This window comes from Parathielavia appendiculata (assembly GCF_033297405.1).
Source record: "Parathielavia appendiculata strain CBS 731.68 unplaced genomic scaffold N657scaffold_14, whole genome shotgun sequence".
In the NCBI taxonomy this organism is placed as follows: Eukaryota; Fungi; Ascomycota; class Sordariomycetes; order Sordariales; family Chaetomiaceae; genus Parathielavia; species Parathielavia appendiculata.
The window spans coordinates 250,480-268,272 of record NW_026944233.1 but is presented as its reverse complement, the minus strand read 5'-3'; the positions used below and the strand labels follow the sequence as shown (position 1 = coordinate 268,272).

Genomic DNA, 17,793 nt, shown 5'->3' with positions numbered 1-17,793 from the left:
ACCTCCACGGTAGGAGGCAGGCCTGTATATACATCATTGCGCCGAAGGGGTGGTCGGAGTCGGAAGAGTTGTGTATCCTTGGGACGTAAACATCTTGAAGTATGGGATGCGAGACAAATAGTAGATGTAACTTGAAGTTTGTGGTCTGGTATAAACCAATCAAGATCACATCCCAGGTCCCTCTCCAGCATACCTAGCTCTTCTGACCGAGGCGGGGGTTAAGCGGGCTGTCAATGATTTTCCACACGACAGAGTCCGATGCTATCTAGTACATGTCAAACGTTCGACTCCAAAGACCGACACCTTCAGCCGACAAGACTCCAGCATTTCTTCAACGATGCTGGTTTTGATGATCACGACAAGAATCACAATCATCACAGGCTCATCTTTTGATTCGGATGACAGCGCGTGAGACACACAGAAAATCACAAGCCTCGATCCACCGCGTGTTCATGTTTTACACAATGCCAGACAGATGGTATCAGAATCAGCATCGAATCGCAGGCAGCACCCACGACACCATAACAAACTCCCATAACGCCGCCCAATGCAGATAATCCCGCCCCCCAAAATACACAATACCCCTCATATCCCTCATACACAGCCTTTGTATGCCTATTGCTGCTTGACCAAGATGGCCTTCTCCCGCTCGCCCTTGCGCTTTTGGAACTTCTTGTCCGAATGCTTCCGCTCGTTCTCCTCGCGCCTCTTGATGGCCGCCAGCTCCTCGCGCTTGATCTCGCTGGCCTTCTTGACCACCTTGGGCAGATGCCGGTGGCGGCGGATCCGCTTGATCTCGGGCATGTGCGAGTAGCGGTCTAGCAAGGCATTGTTATACTCAAGAGCCTGCCGTTGCTTGGTCGACTTGACGCCGCTCCGCTCCGATGCGTTGGCGCGCCACAGCCGGAGGTTGCCCTACAGATGGAAGAGGTCAGTGGGTTGAAGGTGGGAGTGCAGGAGGAGATAGGGGACGCACGTCGTCGCTTCCGCTGAGCAAATACTTGGAGTCCATGGTCCACATGGTCCGAAAGACGCGCTGCATCCGCTTTGTGTGGTAGATGTCGCGGGACGTGCCCCGGTCACGTCGCCAGACTCTGATGGTGCGGTCCTACCAACTTTATCAATGCCAGCTTCATCTGGGAACTTGCATTGTACACTTACATAAGAACCGCTGACCAGCTCTTCGCCAGTGGGGGAGAACTCAACATCCATTACGGCAGCCACGTGACCCTTTTGGATGTTCTGCGCCCGGTCAAAATTCCTGGCATCGAAAATGTAAATGTTGTGGTCTAGGGTCAGTGAGTATCATCGCTCCCTACGTACATGGGTGGAATACGCACCTTCCGATGCAACAGCCAGGTTCATGGCTTCCATTGGGTTGAATACGATGCGGTTGGCCGCAAACTGAAGAACCGTCTTGATGACGGGCACTGCATTCAGGGGTCAGTTTCGTTCTTCAACCCTGATGAGGGGGTGAACTCACTGTTTGTCCGCAAATCGAAGAGGATGACAGATCGATCGGTGGCTACAGACCCAACAACAGACGTCTCAACCTGGTTAAAGCACACGTCGGTGATAGTATCAGTAAAGTTGGGCCATTGTATTGTCTGAGCGGCTGTGCTCTGCTCCAGATCCCAGACGCGAATGCAGCCAGCGCCAGACGAAGCAGCAAAGACATTTCCGGTCCTGTGAACCGAGAGGGATGTGTATGGTCCGCCTTCTTGCCATGTGGCGATGGGCGATGTGCCGCTAGGTGTGTTGTACGGGTCCCAGAGCTTGATACCGTCCGTGGCGCAGGACAGGAGCTTCTTGTCGTTGGTGAAGGTCAGCCCCTTGACGATATTTGAGCTGTGTGGCAGGGTTAGTGCCTGTATGTGCATCATAATCTGGCGTTGCTTACTGTGCGGCCGTACGCCATGTCTCCTCGTCGCGTTTTGTGAGGTCCCAGACCTTAACCACGCCGTCGCCGGATCCGGAGGCGACCGAGTTCAGGGAGTTCTTGTCCTACAGGGACGTCAGCATCGGTCCCTTTCCGCCTCAAACGTCTCAACAGAACCAACCTTGCACATGCTGTACACGCCCTGAACATGGCCACTCCCCAGCTGTCCCAGGAACGGCTTGGCAAACATGCGTTCCCTGCCCGAGTCAGAAACCCACCAACTCCTAGAATGGCCTCAGTGTGCTCACAGTTTGACTGCATTGAGAGCTCTCTGACTGCGTCCAGATGTCAGAACCGGCGCCTAAACATGCCTAAGCTGTCTACGTACTACTCTCGAGCTCGTTCGAAGGGATGAATTTCTGGGGCGAGATTGCGAGGCGCACGCTGGACATCGGAGCCAGGCGCTTGTTGGGCCGTGATGCTTCGGCTGAGCGCTTTGATCTGCACGACAAGGAATCAGCAGCCATAGGCAAAAAACAATTCCAACCTGAGGGCCCAGTGATATAGTCGGCGGCAGACAGAGGGTTTGCGTTGTGTGCATTCCCATATCATACCTTCATGATGCCACTTGACTGATAGCCGAAATGTCTCAAAACTCAGAAGATATGACTCTCGAGCTTTGGGTTAGTTTGCTGAAGTGGTGGCGCGGTAAGATGTTCGGTTGGTAATGTCGATACAAGAAGGTCCTCTTCTTTAAGCCTGCCCCGATTCAGACGGCGAATCTCCAGATTTTGGCGGGGTGTGGCGGCAGAAACGCTGACCGCCCGTAGAGTCCCAGCCACAATCGAGCGGTAGCCACAGCGGACGGAGACGCCAAGAGGAACGTTAGCTGCCGCCAGGGAGCTCATTACGTCGCGCTGCGGTAACCTGGGCTGAGCTGCAAGGCGAGCGGGTGCTAGATTTGGAGCTCGCACTCAAACACCACATAACCGCCAACACCGCATCACGAACCATCGGACTCTGTCGGCCACGGTTCCCTACCGCCACCCCTCATTTTATACGAAGTGAAATAAACACGGCAAGCACCGAGTACCCCAACAGTAACGTCTCGTCACAATGGTGCAGGCCGACTCGGAGAGGGTGCGCGAGGCGCAGAAGCTGGCCAAATCGGACCCGCAGAAAGCAGAGGAAGTCTACAAGGAGATCATCTCGAAGCCGCCATCCGTGACATCCGATGCCGCCATCAGGGAATATGAGGCTGCACTGATCAGCTTGGGGGAGCTCTACCGCGACCAGAAGTAAGCAGGACCTGGCTTTCTACAATCAGCTGGGGGGAGACATGCCTCTGACACGTCGCAGGAACACAGACCAGCTCGCCGCCTTGGTAACTAAGAGCAGGACAGTCTTGTCCTCGTTCGCAAAGGCAAAAACAGCCAAGCTGAGTTCGTCATGCCTTCTTATCCCGAGGCCTGACCCCGCTTACTGACGTGCCTTGCCAGTCCGTCAGCTGCTCGACCTCTTCGAAGCCATTCCGCACTCTCTCGACATCCAGATAGCAGTCACCAAATCCTGCATAGAATGGGCTACCTCAGAGCGCCGGAGTTTCCTCCGACAAAACTTGGAGACGCGTCTTGTGACCCTCTACATGGCAAAGCAGTCCTACTACGACGCGCTGACCTTGATCAACGGCCTGCTGCGCGAGCTCAAGCGCATGGATGACAAGCTGGTGCTGGTTGAGGTGCAGCTGCTCGAGTCGCGCGTCTATCACGCCCTCGGCAACATCGCCAAAGCCCGCGCCGCCCTCACCAGCGCTCGCACCTCGGCCGCTTCCGTCTACACCCCGCCGCTCCTGCAAGCCAACCTTGACATGCAGTCGGGCATGCTGCACGCCGAGGACAAGGACTTCCAGACGGCCTACAGTTACTTCATCGAGGCGCTAGACGGCTACCACACGCAGGACGAGCCGGCGCGCGCCCAGGCCGCCCTGCAATACATGCTGCTGTGCAAGATCATGCTGAACCTGGCCGACGACGTCAACCAGCTGATGGCGTCCAAGCAGGCCCTCAAGTACGCCGGCCAGTCGCTCGAGGCCATGAAGGCGATTGCGCGGGCGCACTCGAACCGCTCGCTCGAGGAGTACGAGCGGGCGCTGGCCGCCTATAAGTACGAGCTCGGCAGCGACGCCTTCATCCGCAACCACCTGCGTCGCCTGTACGACGCCATGCTGGAGCAGAACCTGATCAAAGTGATCGAGCCCTTCAGCCGCGTCGAAATCGACCACATCGCCAAGATGGTCGGGCTCGACACGCAGCAAGTCGAGCGCAAACTGTCGCAGATGATCCTCGACAAGGTCATCGTCGGCGTGCTCGACCAGGGCGCCGGCTGCCTCATCATCTATGACGAGACGCATCGGGACGAGGCCTATGACTCGGCACTGGCGACCATCGAGAAGCTGAGCAACGTGGTGGATGTGCTTTATACCAACCAGGCGTCGCTGTTGGAGTAAGCGAGCATTGGGTCTACTGGGTGTGTAATACTACGGTTTGCGCGGTGCTTAGAAAGGCTGCCCGAAATGGAAACGTACATCACCTCGCTGGTATCAAGCCTATAATCTGTCTCTGAATCTTGTGTCCAACCCGCCGTTCCCTTCCTCCCGACACCCCAACGCCGCAACATGATAGTTCGAACTCGTATGCCTACAAGGCTCGTCATCATCCATCATCTTCCTTGTACATGATATACCCAACAATCATCCTTACAAGCCAGCGTACCATGTACTTCCCACTACTCGCACCCCCTCCTCGACAGACAAGTCCCTCCCCTTCTCCATATCCCAACATTCAATTCACATCCCTCACTTGCATGTACCGCCCCTACCCTCTAACTCCTTCTTCCCTTGCTTTCCCACTCTCCTACCATCTAGCAGGCACCATTCCCACCCGCCTCCTCTCCTCCCCAACCAGCAATGCAAACACCCTCTTCGCAATCTGTGTCCCATCCCACAACATCTGCCCTGCATTACCACCATCGCCACCACCACCAGTAGTAGCACCGACTTCAGCCAAGAACGCCTCAACAACATCCAAATGCCACTCCTCAAGCGCCATGCTCTCCCCCTGCGACGTGACAATCTTGCCTAGCAATTGCCGGCAACTTCTTCTTCTTCTTCTTGTTGTTGTTGTTGTTGTTCCTGCACCGGGGGTAGCGAAGGGAAGAGGACGGCGGCGGGCGACCTCGAGCTGGAACTGGAGAATCCCGCTTCTTCGGGCTTGGAGGAGCTCGTCTAGTCTTAGCCAGTGGGCGCGCGTCCAGGTTGTCGGGGATAGTTGCTGCTGCTGCTGCTGCTGCTGCTGGTTTTGCTGCTGTGGTTCTGGTGGGATGCTGGCGGTGGTGGATGAGGTAAGACGGTGCGAGCTCAGACGTTGGGGTTGAGGCTGTTGTTGTTGCTCGTGAGAGGGCGAGGGCGACGGTGATGGTGAGTGTTCGGAAGAAGCGGCGTGGTAATTTTTGTCTACTGACATGCCGTTGTTGGTGACCTGTCCGCGCCCAGGATGTGGGCGGTGCTCGTCTTGCCTTTCAGGGGACATACTGGCACGGCGTTCGGCGCGGGCTTGGGCCTGTGCCAGCGGGGAGAGGGTGCTGCTCGTGAACTCAACCATGCGGCCTGGTGTCTTAGGTTTCAGAGGCGAGCGGATGCAGGATTTCCCAGGGGAGGCTGCCCGGTCTGGTAAAGGCTTAAGCGGACGCTCCATCAAGGATGATCCTTCTGCCTCGTCTTGTTCCTCTCGTGGTCTAGCTCCTGGTCGTTGATGATGTGGACGGGACCGTGAGAAGAAATCTGACACTTCCCTGTTGCCAAAGAGCGCGCTCGTCGGAGCAACGGGCTTTGGCTGCAAGAGGGTGCTGTGAGACGGTCGCCGAAGAGGGGTGAAGTTCATCTTCTGAGGAATTGTCGGCGGCCTTATCTCGTCAGTTCCAGGAGAGGCGGTGCGTGGGGCAGACGCGGCTGCCGCTGCAGTTTTAGTATCACTGACTTGCCGCTGAGGAGGGAGGAAATGCATTTGCTGCGGGATATTCCCTGGCCTGGTCTCCTCTGCGGGTTGCGACGACAAGTTTGAACGCGCCGTGGAGCTGGCTGGTTGTTTAGGGCTGATTCGCTCGACGACTTTTCGCACAGGGGAAAATAAGTCGACACTCCTCCGGTGGCTTCCAATGTCAAGCTGCTTTTGTGGAATTGGCGGCAGTTGCGTCTGGGATTGCGGTTGGAGGTACTGGGCGAACAAGCTGTTTCCAAATGATGTCGGTCTCTCGACTGGCATGGCTCGTGTTTTCGGTACTCCACGTGCTCGCGAGCTGAGCTCCTTCGACGAAACTAAGCCGGTGAGTTGCTCCATATCAGGGAGCACAGCAGGTGACGAGAAGAACGCAGAAAGATCGGGCTTCTTGGTCGGAGGATTAGAAGGAGCTAGTCTTTGTCCCGGCGGATCCTGAGACAACAGGCTGTACTCTTCCTCCTCGTTTGTGGGTGCCTTTCTTCCAGGCCGGACTGTGACTTGTCTTACCCGAGCTTGCGCCTGCCTTCTTGGCTCTTCCTTCTCGGTCGCCGGGCTACCTCTCTGACTGTGAGAGTTTTGTTCCGAGTGTCGCTCGAGCTCATCATTGTAGATGAGACGCCGATTGTTTTGTCTCCATGGGCTTGGGATCTTGCTCCTTCGGGCGGATCCAGGTAGCGGCTCTAATCTAGCCGGCGCATTTCTGGGCGCGTAAGGGGTGGGGGCTCCAATGGCCATCCAAATGTCCTCATCTTCCTCTTCTTCTTCAGCCCCTCGCTCTTCCCCAAAAGGGTCTGCTTGCTGGACTTGATCCATATGTAGCCGAGCCTCAGGAGGTTCTGATAATGCTGCCGGATCCGCTGGCTCTTCTTGAGCGTCAATGTGATCATCGTCAGATGGTCTGCTGGCATTGAATGCACCAAGGTCCGGTGACACAGATCTTTGCGAACCCGCACCAGGGCTCCCTTCACCCTGCCAGCTCATCGCGTCGTCGTCATGCACAGAGTTGGCTCCCGCCGAGCTGGCCACGCTGACGGTGGCATCCCGGTCATGGCTTTGCCGTCGGCCAGGGCCGCTGAACAAGGTATTGCGTACTGAAACTGACCCGGTCAACTCGCCTGGATCCGGGCCAAACGGGTCGTCCATGCGCTCAGTCCCCGAAACCGAAACCCGTGCAGGAGACAGCGACTGGGCGCTCCGGACAATGAAGTCCTTGACTTGACTCAACGGAGCAAGCCAGGACCTGGACGGCGACTGAACCACGGCACCGACTCGCGGTTGCGAGGGTGACCGCATCTCCCGGTCAGGCGGGGCATGAGGGGCCACCGTAGCGGGAGACTGGCTGGACTTGGGAAAAGAACCACGGAATGGACTGCGTAGCACACTGTCCCTCCCAGGTGGTGACGGCGGATCCGACGTGATGATTTGTAGAGCTCGGCCGGCGCGGACGATCGGTGACAGGGACGGTCTGGACTGAGGCTCGGGTGCAGGTAAGTGCACAGGTGGGATGTCACGGCCTCCCATGTTCGCCGACGTAAAGGAGGAGAGTTGATCGGCGGGTGTCTCGGTCGAGTTGCGGCGGATGTGCTGTGTGATGGCATCACTGGGCTGTACCAAGCTTTCGATCGGTCGCGAGGAGGGCGAACCAGCATTCGGAGCAGGCCGCGGTGGACTGGACTGGGGGTTATGGTTCTCGGCATCGGATTGGATCGGCGATGGTGTCTCATCAGGAGTCAACAGCCTATTCGTCTCAGATTGGGGGTTGGAGTAGTTCACTCTTGAGGGCCGCTCAATGGACGGCTGGATGTCTTCGTCTGGCTCCTCGGATTCGGGCTGAGGCCGACGGTATCGCCGTGGTGTTGCAGCCGCAAGCACAACCTCGGGAATCTCGGAGAAGGAGTCGTCGTACGTGCTCGCCTCTTGGGGCTCGGCAGTAACGGGCGGTTGAGGAAGAGCCGGCGACTGACGTTCCCCTTGCTGAAGGGACTTTTCGGCCAAGCGTCTGGCAAGAGGCTGAGCCTTCGCTCTGCGTGGACTTTGTCGCCGATTCTGTGGTGGGCTTAGTGGAGGGAGGGCTGGTTTCTGTTTTGGCTGGGCGGAATGCTCTGGGAGCTGATCGCCAGTCGGCTGTGCTGCGACGGCCACGGGAGCCGGTTTTCCGCCGGTCTGCTCTGTAGACCTGTTTTGACTCTGCCTCAGGGATTCCAATGCGCCGTTGATGATCATGCTTGTTGCCTCACCAAGCTCCTCGTGGGCCGGCGCCATCACGCTCGAGTTCGGCTGCATCGACGGTAACGACCCGATGGAGATCAAGGTAAATCCCTCCGCCATGACCGTGTTCTCAACATCATTGTCACTATGCTGCTCGCTTGTCATGGACCCGGCGTCGCTGTATGAATCCGCTCCGCCACCCAGGTCCGGCCAGTCGTATTGCGGTTGGTCTCCTGGGTCGTGCTGCGGCAGTTGCGGTTCTGGTTCCGAAGCGCGTCGATCTCTCACGGTGTAGTCTGCGTCGTACGATCGCTGCTGTCCCCGGGCAACTGGTGTAGGTTGGTCGGACAAAGTCGCGAGCCAGATATCGTCCTCCATGCCACGGCCCCGCTGATCCGCCTGATGAGGCGCAAATGAGCCATGGGTGCCACCCTCAGGGTTTGGCGTGTCCTCCTGACCTAACCGCGTTGTATCGCCGTCAGTCGTGGTTTGCTTCCTTGGCCGACCTCGTTTCCGCGGTTGGCTGCTTGGCGGACCGTCCTCCGATGCGGGCGACGTGGCCTTTCGTTTTGCGACTCGTCGCGGCTGGGAACTAGGACGCGGGTTCGTCTCGAATTCGAGGTCTGAAGTGAGGATATCCTTCTGAGGAAATAGAGATGCGCCAGGGGCGTCCTTGCGACCCCTGACTGGCGTCCCAGGTCGTTTGCGCCGGGTTGGTTTTGGAGTTCCCAATTTTCGAGGGCGTCCTCTCCTCCTGGGTGTCCCATTGCTCGACCCTGCTGCCTCGTCGTCGCTCAGGCCGCGTAGTGGTACCGTTGTTGTTGTTACCGCGGTCCCCCGTCGCGGTGTGGCTCGTCGTTTCGGGGTGGGCGACTGGAAGAGACGACGGCTGGTGTTGCGCGTGCCCTCGTCCCCGGCCTCGACAGTAACGAGCAGCCGTTGCGGCGAGCCCTCATTTCCAACGTCCAACTCGAAAGTCTGCTTCCTCGGGGACGGTGCGAGCACAGTGAACAGGCGCTCGGCAGCCTGACTCTTTTTCTTGATGTGCGATGGGGGCATCATGGGAGGGCTGAGGACCGGGTCGATCAATGGGTCGGGTGACGACCCCAGGTCCAGCGTGATGGTGCGCTCCTCTTCCATCGCGGCAGACCTGCTGACACGGTGACAACGAGAAATGCAGCACCAGCCCGAACCCGCGTCTGCGCGTGCTGGTATCGATAAAAAGTGGCGTCAACAGCGATGCAAGTGGGTTAGCCTGTCACAACCTCTGTGCGACCGAGATCCACAAGCCCGCGTCTGTTTACATGCTTCCACTTTGGGATGAGCCAGACAGCGCTTGCCAGCCAATCACAGCGCATGGGGGCGGGGAAACGTTCTCCCTTGCTGGACCAACTCGGATTCTCCTCTCCAAGACGTCATGTTCCGAAACCTACCAACTCGTGCAGTTGGTGATGCATCCGCACTACCTACTGCAACAATTAGTAATTACATGTCAAGTGCACAAGCGCATTGCGGGATCATCAGCATTTGGCCTTAGACAGCGCCCTCCGAACCACCTTTCGACATGACCAAGCCGAATTGCGCAACCGGCAATCCGCGCGGCATTCGTGTTACCTGTCAGAAGCTGCGTGTAAGTGGTCTCGCATGTTCGCCGTGCTTTGAAATTGAGGGTTTCGTCAAACAGACCCCGAGGCAATGTAGCAGCAGAGAGCATATATATACCTTCAATTCATGAGCCATCTCTGCCTGAGAAATACGATCAACGTCACTGTTTCCGTGCTCTCCCCTGTGCTGTCTGCCATAAGCCCATCACCCTCACCATTCCGTTTTCCACCATCGCAACCATGGCAACCACCGAGGAACCACCCCGAGGCGACGTCGTCGCTGCTCTTAACTTCTACTCCCCTCCCGAGGACGGCTCAACGCCTTATAATCTCGCCGGCGACGTCCCACCGGGCGTGCCCGAACGCAATTTTGGGTCCGTATCCAAGGAGGTTATGATCCACGACATTCGCGGCCGTGAATCCGACTTCACCCTCGACAAGGACGCCTTCCAGATCCTCCTCAACCAGCCCCCTTCATCAGAGCCTTCCTTCACAGACGACGCTTCCATCCAAAAGAACTACTACCCCGAGGTTGAACGTCTCCTCCTTGACACCGTCACGGGGGCGACCAAAGTCATCATCTTCGACCGTAAGCCCTCCTTTACTCCCCAACCCTGCCTCAGCCACGCAAACTGATCACCCACCCCCAAAGACACGATCCGACGCACCGACCTTTCCTCCCCGCGCAAACCCGTCTCCCGCGTGCACATCGACCAAACACACCACTCAACCGTCCAACGCATCCACCGGCACGCTTCCTCTCCCGCGGAAGCAGCCGCCCTCCAGTCCCAGCGCTACCGCATCATCAACGTCTGGCGGCCCTTGAACGCCCGCCCGGTCGAGTCCTTCCCGCTAGCCTTCGCCTCGTCATCCACGCTGCGCGACGCCGACGTCGTCCCCGTCGAGCACCGGTACCCGGCTAGCACGGGCTACGTCGGGCAGACCGCCGCGATCCGGCACCACCCGGAGCAAGCCTGGTACTATCTCAGCGGGATGACCGGGGACGAGCGCATCCTGCTCGAGTGTTTCGACAGTGAGGCGTTGAAGGAGGGGAGTGCGGTCAAGGGCGGCCGGGTGGCGCACTCTGCGTTTGCGGATCCCAGGACGAGGGAGGGGGCTGAGGGGAGGGAGAGTATCGAGGTTAGGGCATTGGTGTTCGGACCGTACTCGGAATAGCTGGGTGTCTCGGATAGGTACCTAGTGTTGGTGGTTGATTTGAGCGGCATAGCATGGAGTTGGCAAGCGTGATTGATAATATTTGATAGACGGAATGAGATCGATTTTGGACTCGAGCGGGTATAAAAGCAAAGCCGTGATAGCCAAGTCCCCTTCGCCTGTGGATCCGCCCAACACCACCCATGTATCCGTGGCTTCCGATACCACGCCCTAAACCAGCAGATGATCCCTACAAAACGCCCAAATAAGTCTTGACCCATGTATGACCGAGTGCACGTTATTCGCCCTGTTATTGTCTTGTTCCCGTCGACTCACCCGCCCCGCCCGCCTCGTCCGCCTTTCCGACTGCTACTCCGGCTCATGGCCACGCCGTTCGCACTCGACTGCCTGCTCATTGGCACGCCTCCCAATGCCGAACCCTTGGCTGGTGAAGGCCCCGGCGTCCCTCCATGGCCGATTTTAGGGGTGCCGGCTCGCTCCGACATGACCGGCTCAACCACGTCCGACAATACGGGAAGCCCCAGCTGCTTCCTCACTTGGTTCTCCGACGGCCGCTCGCCCTGCAGATACGCAACAAAACGGTGGTCCTGTGCCGGCATCGACGCTGCCTCCAGCAGCTTTCGACTGCCGTTCTCCACCGAGAAGTTGGAACCCACACCGTGTGTATCGTCGTACTGCTTCAGCGCCTGCATCACCGCCATGTCGGCGTGCACATCGTCGGCGCTGAGCGTGGTGGGGACGTTGTACTCCATTTTGTTGCCCTTGATGTACGTCGACGGGAACGTCGGTGGTAATTTTGGCTCCGCCGCGAGCATGCGGTCAAAGTTGCCCTGGAAGTCAAAGCTGGCTAGCATCTCCATGCCCATGAGCTTGTCGTCCACAAAATTAGCATTGTTGGTTCCCCCGCGGGCACTCCGTGTGGCATGCGACACGTTCCTTTCCATAATGGGAGCTGAAGGAACCGAGTCCGACCCTTCATCATCGTTTTCGCCGGCTCCCGAGTCGCTACCGTCAGGCGATTTGATGGGGCGCCCGTGCTCGTCGAGCTTGGGCTTATGTGTAAGTATGTACTTCCTGGCGGCCAGAGTCGCCGCGCTCGATGTCATTCCGAGCTCCTTGTCAGTGAAGAGCTTATCGATGCTGTACACCGTCCCGGTGGCCTTGCGCGAAGATAGCCGGTCCGTCTGCCAAAGCGGTGTGGTGCCGGAGGCATCCAAAGCCCGGCGCTGTGGTGCTGGCGAGCCGTCGTCGTCATTGTTGTTATTCATGCGCTTCCTCTTTTTGTTCTCAAATGTCATGTCTTCCATCTCACGGCGTTGCCGTGTCGCTCGCTTGCCATGCGCGCCGCCTGGACTGGCAGGGTTGGTGATGCTGAATTGGCTGGGATGGAGCAGGAGGGCGGCAGCGTCCGAAATCTCGAGCGCCTCCTTCTCCTTGTTCAGCCGAGACTTCTTGCTCATAATGACGTTTATTAGGCGGTCGCGGAGCGTCTGGGACAGAGCGCGGTATTCTCTATTCGCGGTTTCGATTTTGAATGCATGTGTAGTAAGGTACTCGGACGTTTTCTTCTCGTAATCGAACTGCGGTCGAGAAGTCAATATGTATGAAGGCCGGCAGGAAAGGTCCGTTGGTGCATACCTTGTACTTGGTGAGGGCATAGTCCCGTTGTTCAATCAGATCTTGCACCTTCTCCATCCATTTGGAGAACCTCGGCCCCGCCCTGTCAAGGAGACTCTGGGGCCCTGACTGACCGTCGCCGTCTCCGTTGAGCTGCTGAAGTCTCTGCTGGTCTTGCTCAAAGCCATCCAGCGGCCGATCCACGTAAGGGTCGACTCTCATGACCAGTGTGGTGTCGATCTGAATCTTGTGCAGCTGCTCGCGAAATCCCTGGTCTCTATCCTTATTGAGCTTGTCCGAGAGCGAGGCAAGACGGTCGACAAGCATTTGGCGGCGCTTGTCTCGCTTCGATTGTGTAGGCGGAGGCGAGCCGTTGACGCGGCGGTCAGGCCGATGTGGAAGGGCATCAGCCATGGTGGCATCCGCCGTAGCCATCCTGCGTTGCGCTTGGGGTTGAGGACTCTTCGGTCGAGCTTGGCCACCGAATGGCAGTCAATCGCAAAAATGGTGGTGGGTGCGAGGCCGGCGATGAGCGGGAAGTCCGAGGTTTTGGTAAGCGCAGTTGGGATATGGAAGATCAAAAAGTATGAAGTGAATTCGTTGTGCCGAGAAGATATTGGTACATCTTTCTCAGGGAAGGTTTTATGTTGAGTGGACGGGTGTCGTGCGTGTTGGCTCTGCTCGGGAGGAAAAGCAGGAAGACGATCCGAAGCGCTGGTCTGATGCTTGCCGACAAACCAGTGTTAGCCGACAGCTCAAGTGTGTGCCATTGCTTGCAAAAGGGAGGCATCATTCATCAGGCCGGCTTCCAACCAATCAGCGCAGCACTGGAGGGGTAGGGGCTTGGAGTTAATCCGGGCGTTGCCGGCCGGGCCGTGAGCTCAGAGAGTGGAGAACGTGGGGAGTCATTCGGTCGTCGGTGGGGTTGGTACATCCTGCGCGTGCCCTGCGTTTGTTGCAGTGGGTTCGAAGAATCCAGGCCAGAGCTGGAACTGGAAAGCACATTTCAATAACTGTCGTTGCCAAAGGACGGGAATCCATTTTGATTCGCTTTCAAATCGGGACGTGATGCACATCTAGAAATTCCTTGAAAACAACAGAGCACGGGTCAATACGCCGCCCACTGAACACTCCCCGAAACGCCGATGGACTGGGTGAGAGCAAGAGCATATCCGATTCAGCTCATGACGCGCTACTCGTAATTCAATGGAGAACCTCACCATTTCCGACCCTCCCCCTCCTATGCAGCACGGCGGTGGGGGGGGGATGCCGCCAGTTCTCGGGCGTCCCCCTCCGCCGCCCCAGCAGCTGCCCGCCCAGATGTTCACCACGGCCGCCCAACTCTTGGATCTCACCGACAGTAAGCATATCAACTCTGGAGAGTACAGGGCAGAGACTAACACGGAGCAGAAAAGCTCATGGTAGCACTGCGCGACGGCCGGAAGCTTCTGGGAATCTTGCGCAGTTGGGATCAATTTGGTATGAGACGCCGTCATGCTGTGAAAGTGAAGTCACGACAAGGGTTTTGAGTTAACACTCCTGGCCCAGCAAACTTGGTCCTGCAGTCCACCAAGGAGAGGATCTTCGTGCCGCCCGGAACGGCGCCCGACCAGCCTCGGGGCTTGTACGCTGACATCGACCGCGGCCTGTTCCTGGTGCGCGGTGAGAACGTGCTGCTGTTGGGCGAGATCGACCTCGACAAGGACGACGAACCGCCGCCGGGCTACGACCTGGCCGATGTTGAGCTAGTCCAGAACCTAGCCAAGCAAAGAAAGCTGAACGACAAGACGAAGGAGAAGAAAAAGGTGAAGATGCTCGCTAAAGAGGGCTTTGAGGGCGAGAACCTGGGCGAAATTCTGTTCTAAGCAGCAGGAAGGAACGTCAGCATGACAGATTCAGTGAGGAGAGGACAGGTGGCTTGGAAGCAGAATATTGTGAAATGCTCTCCATCCACTTCCGAGACTTATAGTCACCGGGCTTCGCAGAGACGAGTGCCAAAGAATAGCAACCGTCCCGGATGCCGTTTCCCGACCTCGAGTTCCCTGGGCCATCGATTGATCCATCGATCCCGGTTTCGCACAACTAACGGCCTCCTTGCAGGGACTAGAGTTACACCATACCTTATGATCTTTGGCGTTGAATAATGCTGACTCAGGGGCTGAGGCCAGTTATGCTTTATTTTTCTAGCCTGCAGGTGTTTCTAGGACGACATACCAACCTTCCTCGCTCACAAAGCGGGCAGGAAGCCCCCTACCTGCACATCCTTCTCCCAGGACGTAGGCCAGTGTCCCGTCTTCCCCTCACTGCCATCCCATCCGCCAGCCATCATAGCCGTGGCGACCAGGAATGAGGCCGAGTTTGGGAATTATGGTGTCGGCACCCTGGAGCCGCCGACGGGGTACCCAGCATCATCAAACTGGAAGATGGGATGCAGGAGATACTCAACCGCCTGCTCGGGGTCACCGAGCCGCAGCGAATTCATGGCCAGCATGGCAAAGTCCCACCCGTACGAGTATTTCAGCGCCCACAACTCCCTAATCTTGGCCGCCGTCTTCTTGAGAGCTTCCGTGTCCAACGGCTTCCCACTCGCCGGTGGCGGCAGCAGCCCATAAAGCCCCGCCATAGCCGGATGGCCATTTGTCGTGGCATTCGACGTCCACATGCCCTCGATCCCCTCATACACCACGTACGTCCCGTCCACCATGGGCAGCGGCGCCAGTCGGTCCCTCACGGCAACCCACTCCGCGGGCACCGCCTCGCCCAACCGCTCCTTCCACCGCACCGCAACCTCCAGCCCAAACCTCCAATACGCCAACTCAAACGTCGGATTCCGCGTGCAATTGGGATTCGTGTTCTCCGAAACAGGATACATCGGCGGGCCCAAGTCATACACCCCCGAACTCTGATTCCACCACGCATACGACGCCATGAACTCCGCCGCCGCGCTCACCACCCCGTCCCACCTCCTCAGCGTCGACACGTTTGGATGCGCCCGATACTCGACCTCGGCAAAATACATTGGATGCGGCTGCTGCCAGATCAGCAGCGCATTGATCTCCCCCGGCGCGCTACGGCCCGACGGGTCGCTCATCTTGCCCCACCGCGCCCCCCCGTAGCCCTGCATCCGCGCGCGGGCGACTGCCGAGGGCAGAAATTGCTCGTACGTGGCCGGCTGGCTGCGCCAGAGCAGCGGGAAGCGGTTCCAGCGCGCGAAGGGCAGCGTGTGCCAGAGGGTCATTTCCAGGTGGAACTTGCCATGCCAGCCGTTGCTGACGAGGCCGGATTATTGTGGAGGGTAGGACGAGGCCGAGTTGATGGCGGTGAGGTACTGGGAGAGGATGATGCGCAGCTGGAGAAGGTGGGCGCGCGGGTCGGTGACCGAGGTCAGGTCGATGAAGGCGCCTGTCGTCCAGAAGGTTTGCCACCAGGTGCGGGAGGCCGTGGTCACGCCGGAGTAGGTGATGGTGCGTTCTTGTGCGTTGGGGCTGGGCGAGAGAGTGACGATCAGTTGGGTGCTCGTCTGAGACGTGGTGAAGGTGTAGCGGTGGGTTCCGTTTGTCGGGCCGCTCATCTTGCCCTGGCCTCTCCATGACACGTGCGTGTAGTAGGTTGTGGCATCCAGAGCATGCTTTATCCTGGCAGAGTTGGACGACAGGTTGTCGAGCAGGGTTGAGTGTTTCGACGTGAGGTTGAAGTGTCCGACAAAGGGGGCATTGAACTTTTCCTTGTCAGGGTATGGAAAGTCGAAGAAGAGGCCCAGACCTCGTTTCAGGAGCTTCGAGTTGATGCTGACGGCGATGGTATCCGAATCAGGATCGGCCCATGTCTCGACCTTGACGGGAGACCCATCGTATACGAAGGATGACGAGAGCCTCCCTGTCCACAGGTCGAGTGTCTGGGATTTGTGCTGCAAGTCGTCCTCTGTGACACCCTGGCGCCCAAAGTCAAACCCCACGTTGGCTAAATTCAGGCGATGAGGGTTCTCTCTGAGCCAGTTGGAGATGTCGTTCTGGGCAGAGTTTGGCACTTCATACGTGACAAGTCTGCCGTGCGTCCACATCTGTAGGCCCGTGTAGTCTTAGGAGTATTGATGGCTGAGAAGGATGGGAGTTAGAGTGACGGCGTACCTTCTACGGAAGTCTGTCCAGGGGCCGTTGGCAGGCTGAAATTCTGCCAGGCCCATGTGGGACATGATGGCATATGGCTTGAATGTCTGCAAGCCCGTGATATCGGCTCCGAAGGCGAAGTTACCATTGCCAACTTGCAACGGCGTGGAATCGGAATTCTTGGTCCGGCGGACATTGAATGACCGGACAACCTTCCGGCGCTGCCCCACAGACACTGCCTCCGTAGCGGAGGACAGCGCGAGCAGAAGAGGTAGGACGCGCATTGCTGTTGCCACCATGATCTCAGGCACGGTTTCCAACCACCACCTAACTCACTACGAGAGAAAGCGGTTGGAGGCGGCTAATATACCTTGTTGCATGGCATGCTCACTGCCCGGCCATCTCCCAAGTCAGTTTCCCCAGGATCGGGTGCCAGGTTCCCCAAATCGATCCATCCACGGCGTGTTTTCTCCGACCCATCAACTTGGACGGGAGGGGTTGTTGTCGTCCAGATAGAGGCAGGATGGTCATAGCCGTTGCAGGGTAGGATCCTGCCGGCTGCGTCCCCGATTTCGTCCCTGCGGGGTTTGCCAGAGGAACTCGTGTAGGAGCATGTTCGGGTTACGATGGCCCGACGGCAACCAGAAATCAGGCCGGCAGAGTGCGGAGGCAAGTGATCGACGTTGCGGACTGGTGTCTGCGTGCCTGATGGAGGCAGATCAGAGTGTCTGCAAGGCAGTTGTCCCCGGCCCAGCTAGGGCGGCAGATCCAAAGACCCGACAGAGCGTGGCTTGCCCCATTCAAGGTTGAAGCAACAGTATATTCTCTTTGCCTGTTCAACCAAGTTGGGAAGGTAGATGACATTGTGTACGCAGTTCCTTACACAGGAACACAGAGAACATGGGAAGCGTTGGAGCAAAAAACAGCCTTGGGAACCTAGCGACTGGTTCAGTTCGATCACGACTGGACGCACACTGAAAGACGGCCTCAGATCTGTGTACCATGCCTGTGTAGTACGTCTATCAGACCGTTCCAAAGCCTTTTTTGATGGGCCTCGAGACACCCCACCGGCCACCGGTAACTCTGAAAATGGATTCCTCAAGAGAACTGAAAGTTGCTGGTCCTGCCTTTGAAGATGGATTTGAGCT

At 57.8% G+C, this 17,793-nt stretch overlaps 7 protein-coding genes across 7 annotated transcripts; 3 read left to right on the top strand and 4 right to left on the bottom strand.

Annotated features, from left to right (window-relative positions):
* Window positions 1–242: 242 nt before the first annotated feature.
* Window positions 243–2,638, bottom strand: N657DRAFT_648634 (WD40 repeat-like protein). The gene is made up of 10 exons (XM_062793557.1): window positions 2,494–2,638; window positions 2,268–2,380; window positions 2,188–2,214; window positions 2,061–2,136; window positions 1,901–2,004; window positions 1,484–1,848; window positions 1,341–1,430; window positions 1,162–1,289; window positions 977–1,108; window positions 243–915 (listed from the first exon to the last, which is right to left on the bottom strand). The coding sequence occupies exons 1-10, from the start codon at window positions 2,497–2,499 to the stop codon at window positions 616–618; spliced, it is 1,341 nt and encodes a 446-aa protein (XP_062644608.1). The 5' UTR covers window positions 2,500–2,638; the 3' UTR covers window positions 243–615.
* A 242-nt stretch (window positions 2,639–2,880) lies between these two features.
* N657DRAFT_673944 (PCI-domain-containing protein) lies at window positions 2,881–4,488 on the top strand. Its single transcript, XM_062795714.1, has 3 exons — window positions 2,881–3,177; window positions 3,239–3,321; window positions 3,379–4,488. Exons 1-3 carry the CDS (start codon window positions 2,996–2,998, stop codon window positions 4,383–4,385), a joined length of 1,272 nt encoding a protein of 423 aa, XP_062644607.1. The 5' UTR covers window positions 2,881–2,995; the 3' UTR covers window positions 4,386–4,488.
* Window positions 4,489–4,558: 70 nt separating this feature from the next.
* On the bottom strand, window positions 4,559–9,282 carry N657DRAFT_624458 (uncharacterized protein; the record flags this gene model as incomplete). Its single annotated transcript, XM_062790715.1, has 2 exons — window positions 4,559–6,903; window positions 7,027–9,282. 2 exons carry the CDS (start codon window positions 9,280–9,282, stop codon window positions 4,792–4,794), a joined length of 4,368 nt encoding a protein of 1,455 aa, XP_062644606.1. The 3' UTR covers window positions 4,559–4,791.
* Window positions 9,283–9,723: 441 nt separating this feature from the next.
* N657DRAFT_648631 (uncharacterized protein) lies at window positions 9,724–11,060 on the top strand. Its single transcript, XM_062793556.1, has 3 exons — window positions 9,724–9,772; window positions 9,827–10,335; window positions 10,399–11,060. The coding sequence occupies exons 2-3, from the start codon at window positions 9,987–9,989 to the stop codon at window positions 10,920–10,922; spliced, it is 873 nt and encodes a 290-aa protein (XP_062644605.1). The 5' UTR covers window positions 9,724–9,772; window positions 9,827–9,986; the 3' UTR covers window positions 10,923–11,060.
* Window positions 11,061–11,233: 173 nt separating this feature from the next.
* Window positions 11,234–12,953, bottom strand: N657DRAFT_683317 (uncharacterized protein; the record flags this gene model as incomplete). The annotated part of the gene is made up of 2 exons (XM_062796562.1): window positions 11,234–12,502; window positions 12,561–12,953. The coding sequence occupies 2 exons, from the start codon at window positions 12,951–12,953 to the stop codon at window positions 11,234–11,236; spliced, it is 1,662 nt and encodes a 553-aa protein (XP_062644604.1).
* A 696-nt stretch (window positions 12,954–13,649) lies between these two features.
* N657DRAFT_143083 (Sm-like ribonucleoprotein) lies at window positions 13,650–14,686 on the top strand. The gene is made up of 3 exons (XM_062785938.1): window positions 13,650–13,899; window positions 13,950–14,018; window positions 14,088–14,686. Exons 1-3 carry the CDS (start codon window positions 13,746–13,748, stop codon window positions 14,402–14,404), a joined length of 540 nt encoding a protein of 179 aa, XP_062644603.1. The 5' UTR covers window positions 13,650–13,745; the 3' UTR covers window positions 14,405–14,686.
* Window positions 14,687–14,766: 80 nt separating this feature from the next.
* Window positions 14,767–16,929, bottom strand: N657DRAFT_658192 (uncharacterized protein; the record flags this gene model as incomplete). Its single annotated transcript, XM_062794872.1, has 4 exons — window positions 14,767–14,838; window positions 14,920–15,808; window positions 15,842–16,616; window positions 16,674–16,929. 4 exons carry the CDS (start codon window positions 16,927–16,929, stop codon window positions 14,767–14,769), a joined length of 1,992 nt encoding a protein of 663 aa, XP_062644602.1.
* Window positions 16,930–17,793: the final 864 nt, after the last annotated feature.

What these genes read in the sequence shown, in the direction of transcription:
- N657DRAFT_648634 (XM_062793557.1), bottom strand. An exon ending in TTCGAACGAGCTCGAGAGTA is followed by an intron (nt 2,215 to 2,267) that starts GTACGTAGACAG and finishes ATCTGGACGCAG; the next exon opens with TCAGAGAGCTCTCAATGCAG. An exon ending in GCTCTCAATGCAGTCAAACT is followed by an intron (nt 2,137 to 2,187) that starts GTGAGCACACTG and finishes TGACTCGGGCAG; the next exon opens with GGAACGCATGTTTGCCAAGC.
- N657DRAFT_673944 (XM_062795714.1), top strand. Translation starts at nt 2,996, where the DNA reads ATGGTGCAGGCCGACTCGGAGAGGGTGCGCGAGGCGCAGAAGCTGGCC. An exon ending in GAGCTCTACCGCGACCAGAA is followed by an intron (nt 3,178 to 3,238) that starts GTAAGCAGGACC and finishes GACACGTCGCAG; the next exon opens with GAACACAGACCAGCTCGCCG. An exon ending in GGCAAAAACAGCCAAGCTGA is followed by an intron (nt 3,322 to 3,378) that starts GTTCGTCATGCC and finishes GTGCCTTGCCAG; the next exon opens with TCCGTCAGCTGCTCGACCTC.
- N657DRAFT_143083 (XM_062785938.1), top strand. Translation starts at nt 13,746, where the DNA reads ATGGAGAACCTCACCATTTCCGACCCTCCCCCTCCTATGCAGCACGGC. An exon ending in ACTCTTGGATCTCACCGACA is followed by an intron (nt 13,900 to 13,949) that starts GTAAGCATATCA and finishes AACACGGAGCAG; the next exon opens with AAAAGCTCATGGTAGCACTG. An exon ending in GCGCAGTTGGGATCAATTTG is followed by an intron (nt 14,019 to 14,087) that starts GTATGAGACGCC and finishes CTCCTGGCCCAG; the next exon opens with CAAACTTGGTCCTGCAGTCC.
- N657DRAFT_648631 (XM_062793556.1), top strand. Translation starts at nt 9,987, where the DNA reads ATGGCAACCACCGAGGAACCACCCCGAGGCGACGTCGTCGCTGCTCTT. An exon ending in CAAAGTCATCATCTTCGACC is followed by an intron (nt 10,336 to 10,398) that starts GTAAGCCCTCCT and finishes CCACCCCCAAAG; the next exon opens with ACACGATCCGACGCACCGAC.